The sequence below is a fragment of the Gossypium hirsutum genome, chromosome D09 (assembly GCF_007990345.1).
Source record: "Gossypium hirsutum isolate 1008001.06 chromosome D09, Gossypium_hirsutum_v2.1, whole genome shotgun sequence".
NCBI lineage: Eukaryota > Viridiplantae > Streptophyta > Magnoliopsida > Malvales > Malvaceae > Gossypium > Gossypium hirsutum.
Window position 1 is genome coordinate 35756203 of NC_053445.1, and position 17909 is coordinate 35774111.

General features: G+C 31.5%; 2 protein-coding genes across 2 annotated transcripts; one reads left to right on the forward strand and one right to left on the reverse strand.

Annotated features, from left to right (window-relative positions):
- Positions 1 to 8308: 8308 nt before the first annotated feature.
- LOC107891700 (trihelix transcription factor ASIL2) lies at positions 8309 to 10317 on the reverse strand. The gene has a single exon (XM_016816565.2). It carries the CDS (start codon positions 9587 to 9589, stop codon positions 8516 to 8518), a length of 1074 nt encoding a protein of 357 aa, XP_016672054.2. The 5' UTR covers positions 9590 to 10317; the 3' UTR covers positions 8309 to 8515.
- Positions 10318 to 11213: 896 nt separating this feature from the next.
- On the forward strand, positions 11214 to 15199 carry LOC107891699 (FCS-Like Zinc finger 10). Its single transcript, XM_016816564.2, has 4 exons — positions 11214 to 11598; positions 13430 to 14494; positions 14593 to 14787; positions 14870 to 15199. The coding sequence occupies exons 2-3, from the start codon at positions 13512 to 13514 to the stop codon at positions 14744 to 14746; spliced, it is 1137 nt and encodes a 378-aa protein (XP_016672053.1). The 5' UTR covers positions 11214 to 11598; positions 13430 to 13511; the 3' UTR covers positions 14747 to 14787; positions 14870 to 15199.
- The last annotated feature ends 2710 nt before the right edge of the window (positions 15200 to 17909 follow it).

Here is a 17909-nt window from a genome sequence, read left to right on the forward strand (position 1 = left end):
ATTGGAGATCACCCTTTAGTGGTATCGCAATATCCACCCTAAAAAAAGACCCCTAAGTTTGAAACTGACTAGGGTATCACGATATCCTCTTCTTGGGTATCACGATATCGATATTGTGAAGGGACATTTTGACAAAAAGGGTAGTCTTTATCCACCCAACGCACCAATCACACAAGGCTAAAATTTTAGCAACAAAATTTCATCAGCCATAAGCCTAAAACAACCAATTTTGGCTAAAGAGAGAGGAGACACACATTAGTTTAGATTTTAGCCTTGGTTTCTCTAAGTTTTCTCTTAGCTTTTCTTTTTATTTTTCTAGGGTTTCATATTTTCATTTCCTTAGCCGTAGATTTTACATTTCCCAGCAACTTTTTTTATTGTTTTAGTTGTTCTTAGTGGTACTTAAGTTAGTTATCACTGTAGCTTAGGGTTATTTACACTTTTAGTCTCTGTACCTTGGTTGTAAGACATTTTCATATTTAGTTTAATGTATTCCAGTTTCTTTTGCTTTAAATCCTTTAAAGTTTGTTCTTTTTATGTTTAAAGCTTTAGATTTTGTTTTTGAATGCTTTTAGTTTCATGTTATTTAAGTTTTCTTGCATAAAAATCTCAACTCTTATATTTTTCTTAAGTTTTACTTTCATGACTGCCTTACTTTTCATTTCCATAGTTGTTAGTTGTATTTTCAGGATGAGTAGCTAAACCCCTAAGAGGGTTGGTTGATGGAGATGTGGTAAGTTGATTTTTTTATTAAGGACCAAATTGTAATAAATTGAATAAATTTGAATGAACCTAAAAACCGAGTATTGACGACCCTAAGGGAATATTTAGACAAGTGAGATCGAGAGGTAATCTTGTTGTGCACCAATTCATTAGTCCCGAATTACCCTGTGAGATCAAGAGATAAACTGGACAAATTTGTCTAATTTGGTAAATTTGAGATCGAGAGATAAAAGTAAACCACTTTAGTAATTTAAGTGGTTGAAGTCCCTCATTCGAAAATCGACAACCCACATATAAGTCAACTAACCATCAATCGTTATTTCTTGGTTAATTTCGTAGTTTTATATTTTTTACAATTTAGTCCCTAGAGTAGTGTATTTAATTTCGATACAATATTTTCTTGTTATGATTTTCCATAGTATAAAATCGTACCAGTAGTCACTTACACTCTAGAATGTGCACTAATTATTACTCAATCACCATCTCATTTGGATTCGACCTCATAAAAAACTTAGTGTTCCATCGGAACTATAAATATTACATCTGGCACTGTCTGCTTGCAGTTAAAGCCTGTGTTTCAAAATAGTTTTCAAAATCATTTGTTTTAATTCACATACGCGTAGCTGGTCATTATCCCTCCTATTTCCTTTTGCATGGTTAAGAGTCGTATATTCTAGTTTCCTTTTCGTAACAGTTTGGCGAAATCCTTCGTCAACGGGCTTACCTGCATTCCCAAACATTGGTACCCATTTTTTTCATTTTTGTAATTTGGCGGGTCCTTGGACTATCCCATTTACCCGTCGGCTCCCTAGTTCAACATTTAACGGACTTTACCTGACGTCATAGCCCCACTATGGTCTTACACAATATGAACTCATGTTTAACGTCTTGGCGGACTCCCTTTATTACCATAGTCGAGCTATGGTCTTACATAGTAGGAACACATGTTTAACGTTCTAGCGGGCTCCTTTTGTTGCTATAGCTGAGTTATGGTCTTAGACAGTATGACATCTTTTGAGGTGTTGCTCCAAATAACCTAATAATCATTTTCACAGTGTCGCCTTGAAGGACCTTACTGCTGTCATGGTGTTTCTCCATACAATCGAGAGACCATTGTCACGATGTCGCTCTAGCAAACCAGTCGATAATCGTTGGCACGGTGTCGCTCCATAGAGTCGATAGACCATCGTCATGATGTCGCTCTAACGGGTCAGTCGATAACTTTCCACTGTGCAACCATACTCCCATTGTATCCCTTTAACAATCCACCTATTCCTCCAATTCTGCCAATTTTTCCTAACTTCCTCTACCTCGTCAAGGTAAATTACCTCTATACTCTACATATAATATAATTATATATTTCATACAATCAATATGCTTGATACATGACACAAAGTATGCCACATTTCTAATACCATATAATATCGATTTAACATTCAATGATCATACTTACAAATACTCACATACTCATACACGATTATGCATACACAGCATGCTCGATTACCATTTTTACACACGATGACAGACTCAAACAACCCAGAATAGTCATAACACAAATCATTTAAAAATTCAATCTTATCAACCACCCAAGACAGAGTGTAGAAACTCACATTGCTTCATTGATCCTTGGTAGCTTAGCTTGTCCAAACGCCTAAGCCTCCTTTGCCCTGGTAGCTAAGCATAACAATCATTTATCGATTAACTTGAAGGTATTCAAACTTTAAAAACCCAAAATCCATACTTATGCAAAAACTTTTCAAGAATTCTTACTTCTCTTTCCTCTGATCCACGAGTATAGAGAGGCTTAGGGCTTACCAGCTTATCAAATTCTCGACTTTCCAGACTCTGAACCTCACATTTACCATCCCATGCAGAGCTTTTTTGAACCCCCTCTTTTTTTTCAGAGCAACTAAAGAAGACATTGCAGACAAGAAGGAGATTACCACCTAATTTGAGAATAATTTTTTCCTCTCCATACACAAATATTTATGGCCAAAGTTTGCATAGTCTCCTTAGTCCATTTTAGCCAATCACTACTAACTATTTTGCCTTTCACTATGGAACAAGTCAGTTCTATCCTAACCAAACCAGAATTGAGATCCAACTAATCGTAATTCAACCATTCAATTTAACCCTAAATTTCCTTAAATTTTGGGTTAATAAAGATAATCAGGTGTTACAATTCTTATGACAAGTAGTTTAATGGCTTAGTTAAGTACCTTAGGTAACTGGATGAAAACGATGGAATGAAATGAATGTATATATGTTGAAAAGGTTTTATGATTTGAAATTGAACCCATTGGAGATATGAGTTTGGCTGAAAAATGTGTAATGGTTTGTGAATTGGTTGGTTTGTAATTGTATGTTGATTTCCATTTAGTATTAGGCAGAAATGGTATATCATGCCGCGATGTCGAGCAATTATCGTCGCAATGATATCAGGTCACTATGCCATGATGCGACGTCGAGCATGGGTCGTTGCAATGAAGTCGTTGCAACGAAGAGCCAAGTTAGTATGTTGCATCGCGATAAGGAAGCCCCAACGTCGCGACGTCAACCTAGAGTTTTATAAACATTACAATTTAGTTCTAATTCGACCTCGTGTTAGTATTAGAGCCTTCGTAAGCTCGTATAAGACCTAAAAATGAATACTTATCATTTTATATACCTATTGTAATTATATTTGAATGTTTAATGTTGTGAATTGGATTGTGATTTGTTCGTAGTTGCTCCAACAACAAATGTGACACCTTATAGTTTGGACCCGGCGATAAAGTCGGGTATGGAATGTTACATAAATCTAAATTTTTGACGTACTTACTAAGTTTTCATAAGCTTAACACATTATTTTCTATCGTGTAGGTGAAAAGATTATTTTGAAGCACTTTAGCGAGGATTCAGTTTCAACACATCTCATCACATCTCAAGGTTTAAAAATGAGTATAAAATATTTCTTTTGGAATTAGTTATGGTATGTACATAGGTATTGTTAGGTATATTTATAAGAACTAATGAAAAATGCTTAAAGAAGCTTAAAGAATATGATAATGTAGGGAATTTAGTTGGATAATGCCTTAAACATATGATACATATATATAATAATTTGAGATGTTTTATGGTTTAAATTGGTTTATGGATGTTTGGGAATGAAATAGATTGATCATAGCATGAAAATGAATGTTTTAGGCATGATTTAAGGTCCCTCCCATAAAGAAGAATTAATATTTGTATAACTTGTATTAGTACAAGTACTCTAGAGAGCAAAAATGAATAGTGTCACAGAAGTTGTACCAATACTTGGAATAGTGAGTATCTGTAGAAGTGCTATGTTTTACCCTATTTTTGCTCAATTTGGCTTGAACGACCTCTGATTTCAACTAAATTTTAAAGAAAGCTTAGAAATGGTCCGATAACCCTTAAATTACAAAAAAATAGAAAGTTTGAGTGAATAAAAGCATGGTGAGGGTTAAAAGCATTGTGAGTGAAAGAGTGCAAAAAGTAAAAAGAGTTTTAACGAAATCAAAGTCGAGCTTGGGAAAGAAAATCTTTCAAGTCAAAATGAATTAGAGCTTACTAGTTTTGTATGTGTTGATATTGCGTAGTATCTTCTAAAATTTTGAAGAAATAAGATAGGCGAGAAAATGAGAAATAATGAGGCAAGTTTATGAATAAATTTGGGGTGAGTGGGAAACATTGTCATGTCCTTAACCATTTCTAGTACTTAAAACCATTTTGAGCTACCTGTTGTTTTAACTCTTAACCATCCTAAGCCTCATAACGTTACAACCCTATAAGACCTTTGGGACCCAAATAATTCACGAACACAATAATTCTTGCATTATTGGCATTTGATCGGATGAACATGACCAATTCATTTTTTATATCTATAAGCTATCCATGTAATTTATTTTGATGGATAACACTTGTACATATAATCATTTTAATTGTCTATATATTTATTAGCACTTTAACTTATTAAACTTATTGTGTTTGCATTAAGAATACCCAAGTTAGCTAGATATCACTCTTAAGTTGCATGTGAAGTAGTTCTCGTACAAGTTTGATGTTTTACCACTATGTGACCTAATTGTCTGATTTAGTCCAAGGGTCGTCTTTTTGCATGTTTTGTGTGTTTACTTAAGGACAAGCAAAGAGTTAAGTGTGGGGGAGTTTGATCTACCGTAATTTGATATGTCAAATTAGACTCTCCATTACACTTAAAGAGTTAAAGGCATTATATGTTTTTGTTGATTTTTAGTTTTGTTGTTAATAAATTGTTTTTATTAGTTTTAAGTCATTTTTATACCTAAATTGGTCAATCGTACCATGGGGAACCTAACAAGTTGACTGAGTGTTGTAGGGAGTCGATGGTGGCTCGAACAAGCAAAAAAAATCACTTAGAAGGGGGTATCGCAATATCGAAGCATGTAAGTTGTGATAGCCCTGACAGTGTTGAAATGAGGAGAATAGAGGCCATCTACAGTGGAATCTTGATATTGAGACCTCCAAGACTCTCGATCTCAAGACTATTGTGGGTATCGTGATACTCAAGCCCAGGTGTCGCGATACCGCTGCCTAATGAGTGAAAAAATTGTAGTGACAATTTTGTGTCCAAATAAGCTTATGTATTCTTTTTTACTTAAAGGCAAAATGATCAATGTTAGGTTAAATGTTAGTAGACTATAAATACTACTTTTTGAGATTTTGAACTCAATTTTTTGTTGGCTGAATTGTTTCCTTAGACACCGATAATTAGAATGAGTTTTGACCATATTATTAGACACTGATAATAGGAACCAACTTTTAATTAGTAACCTCTAATTTTAAAGTTCAATGGGTAAAAACAAGTTATCGTTATGTGTCCGTGATGCACTAGTAAAACTTTTTCTAAAACAAGTTTAATGGAAACTAGTGTAGTCCATTGCGTATAGAGGATGAGTTTGAATACTCTTAATAGAGTTCATTGTTTATTATTTAAATGTCTAAAGTAATGGTGATATTAAAAGGACTTTACCTATATAAACATAAGAAGTGGTGTTGCTTTAACAAGCAGAGGTAGGATCTCTCTTGTAAATGCTTATTATGAACAAGATAAATACATGACCATATTAGTGCTAAAAACAAACGACCTCTGACAGAAAAATTAATGAATATTATGTGTAGTGTATTTCTACTTCTAATTCTAGGAGTTGTGATTCAACCTTCGAACACCAACAACTTCATTAGAATTCTGAAATACATCTGCTAATTGATGGTTCAAATTGAGAGAGATATTTGTTTGTGTGAAAGACTATAAAGTATGGTACCAACATTTTAAACTAAGGGGGAGATTGCTAGTAGTTTATAATGTTGATAGTAATAATATTTTATTATGTAGAAAATTCTAATAAATTACAATTATTGATCAATAGTTGTGTTGTAAAGATATAATTTTTGTATGTAAAGTTATCTTATAAGGATATAATTTTAAGTAGAATTGTCTTGTAAAATAACACAATTCATAGAAAAATACACTCATTAGATGTCTATATAAAGGACATTTTCTATTAATCATTTTACTATTTTGTTTGGAATGTTGAGGGCTTTGTTGTATCTTGAAGGCATATAAAAGTCTCAAGGAAAATGTTCTACCCACCTCAGAGCCATCATATTTTTGTAAATTAATTTTTTATTTCTCTTGTTTCAGTTTCATTTTTTTTTTAATAGGACAAAAGTAGACTAGGAATGAGATATAATTCTAGGCAAGAGCATCTTCAAACAATTAGTCGGCACTTTCGCCACCAACTTATAAGCCACATTACATAATGCTATCGGTCTGAGGTCATTCAACGAAATGGGCTTATGCATCTCGGAATCAAAACAATGATAATATCATTAACCGATAAGGAAATTCACCTTGATTTAGCCAATCATAACATTCTGTAAAAACATCCTCACCAATAATATGTCAACATTTCTAATAAAATGTAGTGTTCATATCATTAGGATCCAACGCCTTATTAGGATGCATTTCAAACAATGCCCTCTTGAACTCCACTAGATCAAACAGAGCAATAAGTGTATTATTACTTAAATCAGTAACCCGAAAATTAAAACTTGAGAACACATCAAAATTTAAAGTCGCGGAAACCAAATACGAAAAATTAAAATAGCCAAGAACAATCATACACATACCCAGTTCATCAGTACACTAACACCCATCATTGTCATAAAGCATCAATATATAATTTACTCTTTTACGTTTACTAGCCTGAGCATGGAAAATTTTAATATTAGTGTCACCATGCTGCATCCAAAGAACTTTAACATGTTTCCAAAACACCTCTTCTTCAAAGGTGAATCTAGGGGTGGAAGGGGCTCCGACCCCCCCAAAATGAAAAATTGCTATTTAGGCTCTTTAGGAATTTTTAAAATTTTAAATTAGTAAAGGTAAAATTACACTTTGACCCCCTAAAATTATAAAAATTTGATTTAATCTTTTAAAAATTATAAAGATATAGACTACTAAAAATTAAAATTTCATTTCGATTCCCCTAAAAATTTTTTTTGACTTTGCCCCTACTCCTCTTGAGCTAATTACACCCCCAGCTCAGCACGAGCCCAAAGCAAAGCATCATCATTACTCCTCATAATCCTCATACGAGAAATCCCATCCTTCACTGCTTTTATTCTAGCATGAAAATCACTCCCCAACGCCTCTTTCCAACGAGAAAGATAATCAGCACACAAAGCAAGCCTAGCAACCAGGTTAGTATTCGACCTAACAAACAACCTCCATCAGTATAAAAAGCCCCCTCACAAAGCAAACTATTCTCAAACTTGAAACGATGAATTTTGGGGTTGATAAAGCTAGTGTGTGCTACCAATTTAATTGGAGGATCTGAGGTAGCAAGGTTATAAAGTTTTCAATTATTGAAAATTTCAAATATACTAGTAATTTAACATACATGCATGGAAATTATGTGTTTAAAACATAAAAAAAAATAGGAATCTAATTTATTTAGAATATGTAAGGGTAATTTAGTAATTTTTTTAATTAAGTTGTTGTTTAGTTAACTCGTGACACCATCTCAATAATGAATTTAAATAATAATGTATATACATAAACAATGTGGGTGAAACAATTAATATAATAAAAGTAAAATGTATAAAAATATTTGAAGTGGTAAAAATATTTTAGAAATGTTGATGGTAAGAATTTAAATATTAAGATTTATGACTATTGGTTTCAATAAAAAAATAAAAATAAAAATATTCTCTTAATAATATAATTTGTTTAAAATAAATAATATTATTTTAATAATTTCATTATTTAAGTAGGTGTCAAGTTAATTCATAATACTAACTTAGTCACATAAATAATATATAGATAATTAAACTTATAAGCATTTTGCAGTCAATAAATTTAGATTATAACGATTACATCAATATACTATATGAAATAAACAAATAATAGTTTTAAAACTCAAGTTTAAATATTATCCGAATTCGCAATTTAACTGAGTAATTGAGGGAAGTTAAAGTAGTATATATATGTTCACGAAAAGTTATAGGTAATTTTAAATATTATATTAAAAAGAGTAAATTCATCAGAATTTATAATGAGATTGTTAAAAAAAAACTTTTTTTATCCCCAGCCTAAAAGAAGGGAAGTACACTGCAATTCATGTCTACTCTATAGTGAAATTATAACAAAAGCACTTACTCCAACTCCATGTTTTTCAAGCTTCATCAATGATGACAGCAAATTGTTAGTACAAAACCGATCAGACTATGGCATTAATGTCGAGTGTTACTCGGAACTAGCATTATCCTCCTCCTGCATTTTCACAATTTCAGCCTGTAGTTTCTTCAAGATCTGCCTCTTTTGCATTTCCAATTCCCTATGGAACTCCATTCTCATATTCTCAAGTTCCAACATCTGCACCCTTTTGCTATTCTCGATCTTTTCGTATACGTTGCTGAATTTCCAAATTGAATCAGCAAGCAATTTGAACCAAGAATCATCGTCGCGTTGCCTCTCGAGTCTTCTCTTTTTCGGTGGCAATCCTTCTGAGACATCCTCCTCACTATCGGTTGATTCTGAGATTGTTGGACTATCCCGCATTTCACCTGAAATAGCCTTGTGGATAACACCCTGTTGTGGAGAACTTGACATTAACATGTCCATCTTCTTGAAATAAACCCATTTGCTATTGCTAGTGCTAGTGCCGGTCTCAGCTACCATAGCCTTCTCTTTCTTGTACTTTTTTTTCAGTGTATCCAATCGGTTGCGACATTGAGTGTCGGTCCTTTCAATCTTTGAGACTTCAGAAACTTTCTCTGCAACTTCTTGCCATTCTTCGGCTCGGAGACTCTTCCTCTTGCGTTGTAAAAACCGGTCACCCCACGCATCTAGTAAAACAAATGTCTCACCCTCAGTCCAATCTGTAAGGGGATTCCTCCCGCCACATGAAGGCTTTGGCACTGATGTAGAAGCAACTTCCGGTGCTGGTACTCGACGAACAAATTCATAACTTGACACCAAATCCTTCAGTTTCCTCTTTTTCGGATGCCTCCTCGAGTCAACATCATCATTCTTCTGATTAGAACCTTCATCATCATCATACAATTTGTTGTCGTAGCCATCATCATAGTTTCTAACATATTGATCACCATTAATTTTACAATGATTTTCATCTTCCTCACTCAAATCTTCATCATCTTCTTCCTCGTCTTCATTACCATCAACATATCGATTCCCATTCAATCTAGAACATGAAACATCTCTTACTGGAAGCTTTCCACTACTTGAAGATCGATAACCCTGCTGTTGATTATCACCATATAGATTTGAATGGTATCTAACATCTTCAATCTCATCCATTAAACTAAAATCTAAGCTCAACAGTGAGAAACCCTAATACTATCCCTAAAGATTCAAGCCTAATTCTAAATCAAAAATAAAAAAAGAAAAACGTACTTTCCCTAAAAATTAATAGCTTCAATCTCAAATTTCATCTTCTTCATCCAACAAAATCCCTAAATTATGAACAAAAAACCCTAACCCCCCCACCAAAAATAAATCATTTCTCTTCAAAAGAAGAAAAAAACTAAATTCAAGCTTACTCCATTATTATTGAATCAAATAACAAAAACCCATAAAATTTACTGAAAAAACAATCAACTTATTCAACTCTAAGTAAAGGAATTCTCAATCTTTTTTTTAACTTTCCAGTTCTAGATCATTTTATCCTTTCACCAAAAAATCAAATTCCAATTACCGTTTCCTCAAAATGAAATAAAACCCTAATCTTCAATCAAATCAGAATTAAAAACCCAAAAATAAAAAAGCAAAATAAGAACCCATCAAACCTTGCCAGATCTTCAACATGAAACGAAATTTAAAGATATAAGAACCCACTTCGAAATTTAAGCCAGTCGAAGATCAAAATTGTGCATAAAGATTTATGAAAATCCACCCAAAGGGATTGAATAAATAATTGAAAAAAATAATCAAAACAGGGCGTTTTCTTTTCTCGATGTGATTGAAGATATCTTGTGCCACAAACAAACAAAAAGTAATTTTGGCACTCCATGACAGGTTTCTTGGGCCTTCCATTGAAGGAACTGCTGATAATTGAAATTCTTGTTTGAACCGTCAGATCGTCTGACTTTTATTCAGTGAATATCAGCCGTTGGATTACACCAAGTCCTCACAGTAGAAGGGAACACGTGTATGTATTTTATTATTATTTATTTAAAATTTTTTAACTGAAAAAAAGTTGAGTCAAGCTAAACGACAAAATTTAAATAATAATAATATTAGTAATAAAACTTTATAAAATAAAAAAGATAACTGAAAAATCATTACTAGAAGCCAGCTCTTTTTCTTTACAGGTCCACTTTCTCTATTGTCATTTTATAATTCCAGTTGAATAATTTTTTATTATTTAAATTTGATTTTTATTTTATATATTCAGTGAAAAAATTTACTAAAAAATTCTTATTTTTTAGAAAATAATAGATATTATTTTAAAAATAATTTTAATTTTCATATAATTTTTTTAAAAAATTACATAAAATATTATAATTTTTAACAACCCACTTTACATTCCAACCAAAATCATAGTTAATTTTTTAATTTATTATATAAAATTTGTACTCCACGCGTCATAATTTAATTTCTCTAAAAAATATTTAAAATAAGATAGATGTTTTACCAAAATAAAATTTAATTAAATATTTTGGAATTTTTGGAATTAAAATCAATAACATAAGCATCAAATAAAGTAATTAATTTAACAATAAATAAAATAAATATGAAAAATCCGTAAAAATGTATATAAAATAATTTACACATAAATTATGTGTATATTAAATCTAGAATATGATATTTTCATTATAATATTTTTAAAAATCCAAAAAATAATAATAATATTTGGAAATACAAATTGATGATCAAGTGGACAATATTTTGCACTGTACAACAAGTGTGACTACTTCACACAAAAAAGAAACTCTTTTTTTTTTCCTTTTTGTCTTCAACTCCAAAAACCAAGATTTTATACACTTTTTTTTAGAAAATATAGTATAAAAAATACGTATTTTTTCTTAATCATGGAGAGAGAATAGTGAAGGGAAGAGGAGTATTTCAGAAGCCTCAGTGGCTTACTGTTTTCTCTGATTTTGATGCATTGCAGAAGAAGAAAAAAAATTAAAGTTTTAATAAATTAACAAATTGAAGAAAAAAATGGCAGAAAAAGGAATTTATATAGAAAGAGTTTATGTTTTTGCTAAGCCAAAATAATCTCTCTTTCTCATCTGCATTTTGGGTTTCTCCTCTCTCTTTTTCTTTCCTCTTTCAGATTTCAAGTTTTGACAAAAGAAAATCAGGTGGGTTTATTTTATTTTTTCTATTTTCTTATTATTTTAACCCTTTTTTTAAAATTTTTTTGATCAATCTGCATCTTTGAGCATCTGGGTTATCGAAAATGTTTGAGGTTTGTTTGATTTTTAGTTTTTTCCCCCTTAATTTTTTTAGTTTTGATACATGCAGGGGGCCTATTTTTTGTTAAATAATGATTCTTTAGTAATTTTTTTGAGCACCCATTTGATCCATTTGAAGTAGATTTTTGCATCTGATTTTTCGATCATTTTTTTTCCTGAGTTTCTTCTTCATCTTCTGTATTTATTTATTTTTAAGCTTGAAATCTCCTCAAATGTGTCTGATTTTTAGGAATTTTTGAGATTTTTTATTATTAATATTAATAATCTGGGTTTTTGTCAGTTCTGAATTTAAATTAATGATTGGCCTAGTTAATTTCTTTTGCTTGATTGTTTATATGATTCATTGTTGCATATAAGCTATTTAAAAGGATTGGTATTGTTGTTGTTGATCTGGATTTTTGCTTTTTGTTATTTTAAAAGGCAGGCATGGAGGATTTGATTCCTTCAATAATTTCTCCATTGATGCTCTAAAAAATGTAATTTAATGAATAGTTCCTATATAGCTTTATTGAGATTTTCCTTGTATTTTTTTGCTTCTCATGTTGCAATGTTCATATGATTCAAGGATCTTGAATATATATATATTACAGTAGGATTCGGTGATACTTCGTGTTTAGAGCGGAATTGTTATGTTATTATTACCCTTATTATTGCATCGAAGCTTCCAAATTGTTCTTTCTTTCTGGACTTCAGTCGTGGTTGAATATGATATGATGATATGTATATCTGGATATAACTGTATTTGAGCTATGCTTATCACAATCGAATGTTTTTGTTCGGGTTTCCCTGTACAATGGTTTTGGTATTAGCCCTGTTATTGCATCGAAGTTCCCAATATGCTCTTTCTTTTGGGACTTTTTTTTACGGTTACATGATCAGTTTTTCTTTGCCTATATCTGGATATATAACTCTATTTGAGCCATGCTTATTACTATCGAATACTGTTGTTCAGGATAGCGTAATGGGTGATATTTCTGTTTTCGGTACGATTTTTCCATACAATGGTTTTGGTATTAGCCCTGTGGCTGTTATTGTATCGAAGTTTCCGATATGCTCTTTCTTTTGGGAATTCTTTTTTATGGTTATATGATATAATGATCTTTGGTTTCATTTTTTCTTTGCATATATCTGGATATAACTCTATTTGAGCCATGCTTACCACGATCAAATACAGTTGTTCGGGGTAGCTTAATAGATGATATTTCTGTTTTGGTACGGTTTTGCCATGCCATGGTATTAACTCTGTTATTGCATCTAAGCTGCTGATATGCTCTTTCTTTTGGGACTGTTTTTTTGGTTATATGATATAATGATCTTTGGATTCGTTTTTCTTTGCGGATTGCTGGATATAACTCTATTTGAGCCTTGCTTATTACTATAAAATATTGTTGTTTGGGGAAGCTTAATTGATGATCTTTTTATTTTCCGTACGGTTTTGCCATGCAATGGTTTTGGTATTAACCTTGTTATTGCATTGAAGCTTCCGATATGCTCTTTCTTTTAGGACTTTTTTATGGTTGACTATGATATAATGATCTATGGGTTCTCTTTTTTATGCCTATATCTAGATATTACTCTATTTGAGCTATTCTTATTATGATCAAATTTTGTTGTTCCAGGTAGCTTAATCGATGATTTTTGTGTTTTCCATGTGGTTTTTCCATTGTACTTGCTTCTTTATCGGTTTTAAATTGATGAATTCTTTATTCTGATGCAGTAAGGGGTTGCTGGTTTTCTTGCTAGAAGATTGAGATTTATAGATAATGCGGTGTAAACTACATGCTTCATAAGCAAATTTAATGGATGATAATCTGATGGCTGATCCTGATTCGGAGTCCATTTTTCGCTCCGATGCATTGGGTTTACGGCATATTAGCAGCTCACTTTTCAATATTCCTGGTTTCCTGGTTGGGTTTAGCGCTAAGGGTTCTTCAGATTCTGATGCGGTACGAAGTCCTACATCTCCTCTTGATTTGAGAGTTTTTACGAATCTTAGCAACCCTTTTAGTGTTAGGTCTCCTCAATCGCCATCCCAAAATGGTTACCGGAAGAAATGGGATTGTAATAAGATTGATTTAGGCATTGTGAATTTGCTTGCCGATGAAAATAAACCCAATGGTGAAAAACTCGAGTTCCCAAAAAGAAAGAATATAATATTTAGGCCACGGATGAAGACTGAACTTCCTTGTTCCTCGAGGTATTCACACGAATTCCTCGGAAATTCTATGAAATCCAATTCTTTGCCTAGGAATTACATAATTTCACAACTTTTCCAAGCCAGAAAACCTGAGACCAAGTCCGGAGATTCTAGTCTTGTCTTTGGAAATGAGGAAGTGCCATTAGAAACCAAACCAGATTCCTGGCTTTCCCCTTCCTTTATCGTTTCTACCCAAAGCTCTGATTCGAGTCCCAAAAATTTTTGTTCGGAGAATAGAACCATCGGCATTAATAGTTCACCTCAACTGGTAACTAAGCCAAGTTCACTTCCTACACCCCTTGGCCATACCTCGGGATCTCTCTCCACGCACGAGATAGAGCTTTCGGAAGATTATACTTGTATCATTTCTCATGGTCCGAACCCAAAAACAACTCGCATTTTTGGTGACTGTATTTTGGAATGTCACAACGATGAGTTGACCAATTTTGATAAAACAGCTGAACAAGTGCCTCGATTCGGTAAGAACACGGAGCCATCAACTGCTTACCCTTCTGATGAGTTCTTGAGCTTCTGTTACTCTTGCAAGAAAAAGTTCGAGAAAGAAGACGACATTTATATGTACAGGTTTATACGATTCAGACCTCTCCTCGTGGACTTTTACTTGATTCCTACCTCATAATAACTGCTGAGGCTTTTTGTTTCTTTCCTTCCGATACTTGCAGGGGGGAAAAGGCGTTTTGCAGTACTGATTGCCGCTCCGAGGAGATTTTTGCAGAGGAAGAAATGGAGAAAACCGGTAATAAGACCTCCGATGATTCTCCTGAGCATAGTGACAATGAGGATCTCTTCGTAATAGGTATGCCTGTTAACATGTAATGGGCTATAATGACCGACTGCATTTCTGCAAGGCTTCCATGGTAAGATCGATAAACTTTCCGCAAAGCTTTAACACCTCGATCATCTATTCGTAAAGTGCTGTTTATGTGAATTTATTTTCAGCCTTTGATGATCGAGGCATAAATCGCAAGTTGCGGATAGCACAACATAGATTTTTATTTATAAATCCGGTGATAGATATAAATATATAGACCGGTGTTGCATTATAATTTTGTTTAGATGAGTTAGTAGCGGCCGGAAGCCCCGTCTCATCGGTTTTCCTTTTTTCTAATTTATCTGTTAGTATCGTTGCTCTCCTGTGAGAGTTGTTGTATAAGCCTCTCAAACTTGAAGAACTCACTGTCAAAACTCGAATGTATGCATCGGTGTTCACTCGATTTAATATGCATTCGCTTTTGGACAACGAAATGGAGATCAAACTTATTTGTCTGCCATAGATTCTAGTTTATGCATGTTAGTGAGGCTCGTGTTCTGCACATATGATATGTTGTTACGATCTCTAAGGATTCTCAAAACACATGAAAACACATATTCGTATCTTATGTTTGAGTCTGAGTAACATACCTATTGAATGCTCCTTTGAAGTTTTTCATTATTATTTTTTGCTCATTTGGAAAATACTTTCACATGAAAATCATTGAATAGAATATGGTTTTTGTGGGTCATGATTTAGAGCCGAACAATTAAGCATCATTTTCAAAACAAAGACCAAAAAGGCAGTGGTCCAATGGATCATTCATTGAATTTCAGTGGGTGGCTAATTGGTACAGCAACTGTTAAATGTGGGTTCGTTTCATGCCCTCCGTAACTCTTTCTGCTACTTATATTTGGTTTTCATTACACAAATTGGCATCCGGTATAAATTATAAACTCACAAAAAATATTTTATTTAAAAAATATAATATCATATTTTTATATAAAAATGTTTTTATTTTTTAAAAGTTAAAATTTTTATTATGATAGAAATTTTATTTTTAATATAAATTTTCATATTTTGATTTACTCTTTTATAAAATTATAAAAAAATGTTTTTTACTAAAATATTTGAGTTCATGATTTTCATAAGATTATGAAATTTATTTAAAAATTTTACTTTTATGATATTATGTTTCTATCAAAAATAATTTATTTTTATAAGTTTTTGAAGTTTTAATTTTTTTTTTATTTTTAATAATTTTGAAATGACAGACATCATTGTAAGTTGTAACTTCACCACTGTGACGTGTCAAATACCGGATTTGCGGATGTCAAATATTCATTCAATAACATGAAAAAGTTAACATATCGTCACAGGTACTATTTTGTGTAATGTAAACTTAATTCTTAAATTTTCAGTAAAATGAGAATGAGAATGAGAATGATATTGATTTTTGGACACCTTAAATAACTTCAATTTTCCATTAAAAATATAACTACAATTTTTTTAAAAAAATCAACCTTTTTTTTTCTGTTTTTGAAGAATATGAGAAGAATTAACATTCAAAAAATATATATCATTAAATTTTTGGTATAGTATTTGATTACTCAATTATTAATATTTTTATTTTAATCACTCAATATTTTAAAATTAAATATTTTAATCGCTTTTCTATTTGTTGTCTAAAGGAAGTCTAACATGGGCTTTGTTTTATTGACCTAATAATAAATTTATTCTTCCAACGTTTACATATTCTATCAATTTAAATCCTAAATCTAATAAAAATTAATGTTTACAATATTTGTCATTTTAGTTCTAATTATAAAATTATAAAATATTTTTACATTTTAAAATTTATATTTATTTTTTTCTATCAACCAAACATGTGGAAAACCCATAAATTAAATCTTTTTTTTACAATTAAATTGCAACCCATTTGAGACACTAGACCGAATACTTTTCACCCATTTGAGTGAAAAAGATTAATAGGTAAATTGGCCACCATACCTTTTTTTTTAAATGAAAATTATCGTTACATTTTATTTTAATTGATATTTACCATTGTATTTTTAGATATAAGATAAATTTATCACTATAGCTTAATATTTAATTTTCCCACTTAATTTGTGTTTGATTGAATTTTTCCACTAAATTTTAATTTTTAATTAAATTTTATTACCTAAACTGCAAATTTGAATAATTTAAACAAAAATGTAATAAAGAATATTTTCAAAGTTTTATTTTAATAATTAAAATAAAAAATTACTGAATATAACTATTAAAATTATTACTTTATTTTGTAAATAAAACTTGTAATGGCCTAAATTCAAGGTTATCGGAACAGTGGTTTCGTAACCACAAATCCGATTTAAAGAGAAATTTATTTTAATATTTTTGCATGAATATTGATATGATAGGAAAATCGTATGAAAATATCGATAGAAAAATTTACCGATTTAGTGGTTAGTTAGAAAAAGAAATTATTGAAGAAATTGGGTAAAAATAAGATATCGAGACCTCGATCTCGTAAAACCAAGTATGAAGCATTTTCATAAACATTTATGAAGTGTTAGTAATATGGTATTAAAATTTTGTTAGAAAATTTCTACGTTTGGGTAGTTAATTAAGTGAAAAGGACTAAATTGAAAAGGGTGTAAAAGTTACTAGAAGGATTAAATAGCTCAATTGTTAAATGATGAGTGATATAAATTGAAAATAATCCCAAAAGAAGATATTTTGGACCGCATAAGCTGAGAAAAATCAGGAGAATTGGTGAAATAAGGGTAAAATGAGAAAATAACAAATTTTACTAACATAAAAATGGGACCAAATTGGAATATCTAGAATTCTCTTCATATTTTCTTCATTATCATCAACCAAAAAATGTCCTAGGGGTTTATTCAAGCTGGTACTTCATAATTTTTGCACCAAGTGAGTTAATCCTTGCCTTTTTCTTGTAATTTTTGTGTTTCTAAGACTTTTACAACTAGGTCCTATTACTAAATTCATTAGCTTTTGATTTCATGAATAAAATTGAAAGTCACCATGGTTGAGTTCTGTAATTTTATGATGAAATAGCATGAAATTGAAGCTTTAATTTGTTTATGAGATGATTTTATTAGGTAATTTCAATAGAAATTGATTTGTAGGACCTAATTGTGAAAAACTTTAGAATTAAAGTCTAGTGCTAAAATTCTGATTTCCAAAGGTTATAAAGTAGTTTAA

Bases quoted from the DNA above. Each gene is read 5' to 3' on its own strand.
- LOC107891700 (XM_016816565.2), bottom strand. From the start codon at position 9,589: ATGGATGAGATTGAAGATGTTAGATACCATTCAAATCTATATGGTGAT.
- LOC107891699 (XM_016816564.2), top strand. From the start codon at position 13,512: ATGGATGATAATCTGATGGCTGATCCTGATTCGGAGTCCATTTTTCGC. The intron at 14,495-14,592 runs GTTTATACGATT...CGATACTTGCAG, and splicing joins GACGACATTTATATGTACAG to GGGGGAAAAGGCGTTTTGCA.